General features: G+C 45.7%; 1 protein-coding gene across 1 annotated transcript; it reads right to left on the bottom strand.

Moving 5' to 3' along the window:
* Positions 1-59: 59 nt before the first annotated feature.
* On the bottom strand, positions 60-476 carry LOC101982871 (COMM domain-containing protein 6). Its single transcript, XM_005353014.2, has one exon. It carries the CDS (start codon positions 474-476, stop codon positions 213-215), a length of 264 nt encoding a protein of 87 aa, XP_005353071.1. The 3' UTR covers positions 60-212.
* Positions 477-1,576: the final 1,100 nt, after the last annotated feature.

The raw sequence follows: 1,576 nt of genomic DNA, 5'->3' as shown, positions 1-1,576 counted from the left end.
TGTAGGATTCCCTGGTCCTAATGTTACAGGCAGTTGTGAGTTATCATGTGGTCACCAGGAATTGAACTTGAGTCCTCTGGAAGAGCAACCAGTGCTCTTAACCTCTGAGCCACCTATCCAGTCCCAGAAGTGCACTTTTCATTGCATAAATATCTTTCCCCTATATGCAGCTCTCTTCTGGAAGGTAGAGTCCATTACTTCGGAATCAGTCCTCACACAGTTTCAATGACAGCGGCAATTTCCTTGAACTGTCTATAGAAATTCTGAAACTGTGGAATTGTCATTTCGATGGACTTGGTGTTTACTTGGCCAGAAGGATCTGCCACTTTGAGCTTCACTGCCACATACGGGTACTTGAGGGATCTGCAGCAGTCAGAGCTCACAGCCATGCCCAGTTTCCACTGAAAATCTACAAGCTGGCAGGTGACCTCGGATTTGGCGTCCAGCACCGGTTCCCTGAACGGAGACTCCTCCATGAGTCATCTGGTTTCTAACTCAAGAGCCAGCATCAAGAAGTAATCACATGGGATTCAGGCACAGTGCCACATACCTGTCGTCCCAGCATTTATTAGGTGGGATACCTGGGGCCTTGTCTCAAACCCTTCCCCAACCAAAAGAAGCACGCAGGACTGAGTGAATGGGTGAGGGAAGGAGGCAGTTTGAAATATTACTGATACCTTTAAAACTTTCCTGGGCACACAAAGGAGTGTTTTTGTTTTGTTTTAGTATGCTCTGTAAGATGAAATGAAAAGCCATACATTGGGCTGGCATTAGGTAAAATAACCTTGGTTTGGCTCCCAGAACTGGAGAAAAAGAAACTTATTTTCATTGGTCCACTTCTTTCTCCCCTTTCCCCAGCAACTTTTACTAAGTATTTACTCATAGTCAACTTCAATAAGTTTATTACTGTCACGGCCACCCTCGTCCCACAAGGATGACGCAACCACCGGAGCTCTTCTCACTGCAGTTTTATTCCAGGACTTTTTACACTTCTCTCTTCCCCTCTCTCCCTGGGCAAACCTCTCCCAGCCCTTAAGTAGGCATGGGCTGCCAACCCTGAACTGCCAGGTGGGCACTGCCCATAGGTTCACGCATATGCAGGCAGCTGATAATCATTGCGTGATCATAGCATAGGTCAGGCCTTAGCCATCTCAGGAGTTGATTATACATCTCCATCAGGTGTGACACCACGCAGCTCACTACATATTACCAATGGCCTCCTCTTTGCTATATTCTAGTTGGAAAAACTGTGTTTGTAGCTGTGGCCTTGCCTTGTCCTGTTTGAGATGCTGCTGATTTAATCAGCTCTGATTGGTCCTAAGGAAACAAGTTGGACTTTCATGGTCTCTGCCTTCAAGACTCTCTTACAGCCTTCTGGTCTAATACATGGGTTAGGAAGGCCACTTGGTGTCAGGCTAAGATTACACAGAAAAGATAGAAATCCACCCAAACTGAGATCCCTTATTCAAATCTGCAGCCATGCATGCCTGCAGCCATGCATGCCCGCGCATTTATATTCTCTCTGTTCCTTTCTCCAAACCTAAAGTGCACTCTTTTTTAATATTTATTTATTATG

The sequence above is a fragment of the Microtus ochrogaster genome, chromosome 10 (assembly GCF_000317375.1).
Source record: "Microtus ochrogaster isolate Prairie Vole_2 chromosome 10, MicOch1.0, whole genome shotgun sequence".
In the NCBI taxonomy this organism is placed as follows: domain Eukaryota; kingdom Metazoa; phylum Chordata; class Mammalia; order Rodentia; family Cricetidae; genus Microtus; species Microtus ochrogaster.
This window is presented reverse-complemented; position numbering and strand designations above follow the sequence as displayed.

What these genes read in the sequence shown, in the direction of transcription:
- LOC101982871 (XM_005353014.2), bottom strand. Translation starts at nt 476, where the DNA reads ATGGAGGAGTCTCCGTTCAGGGAACCGGTGCTGGACGCCAAATCCGAG.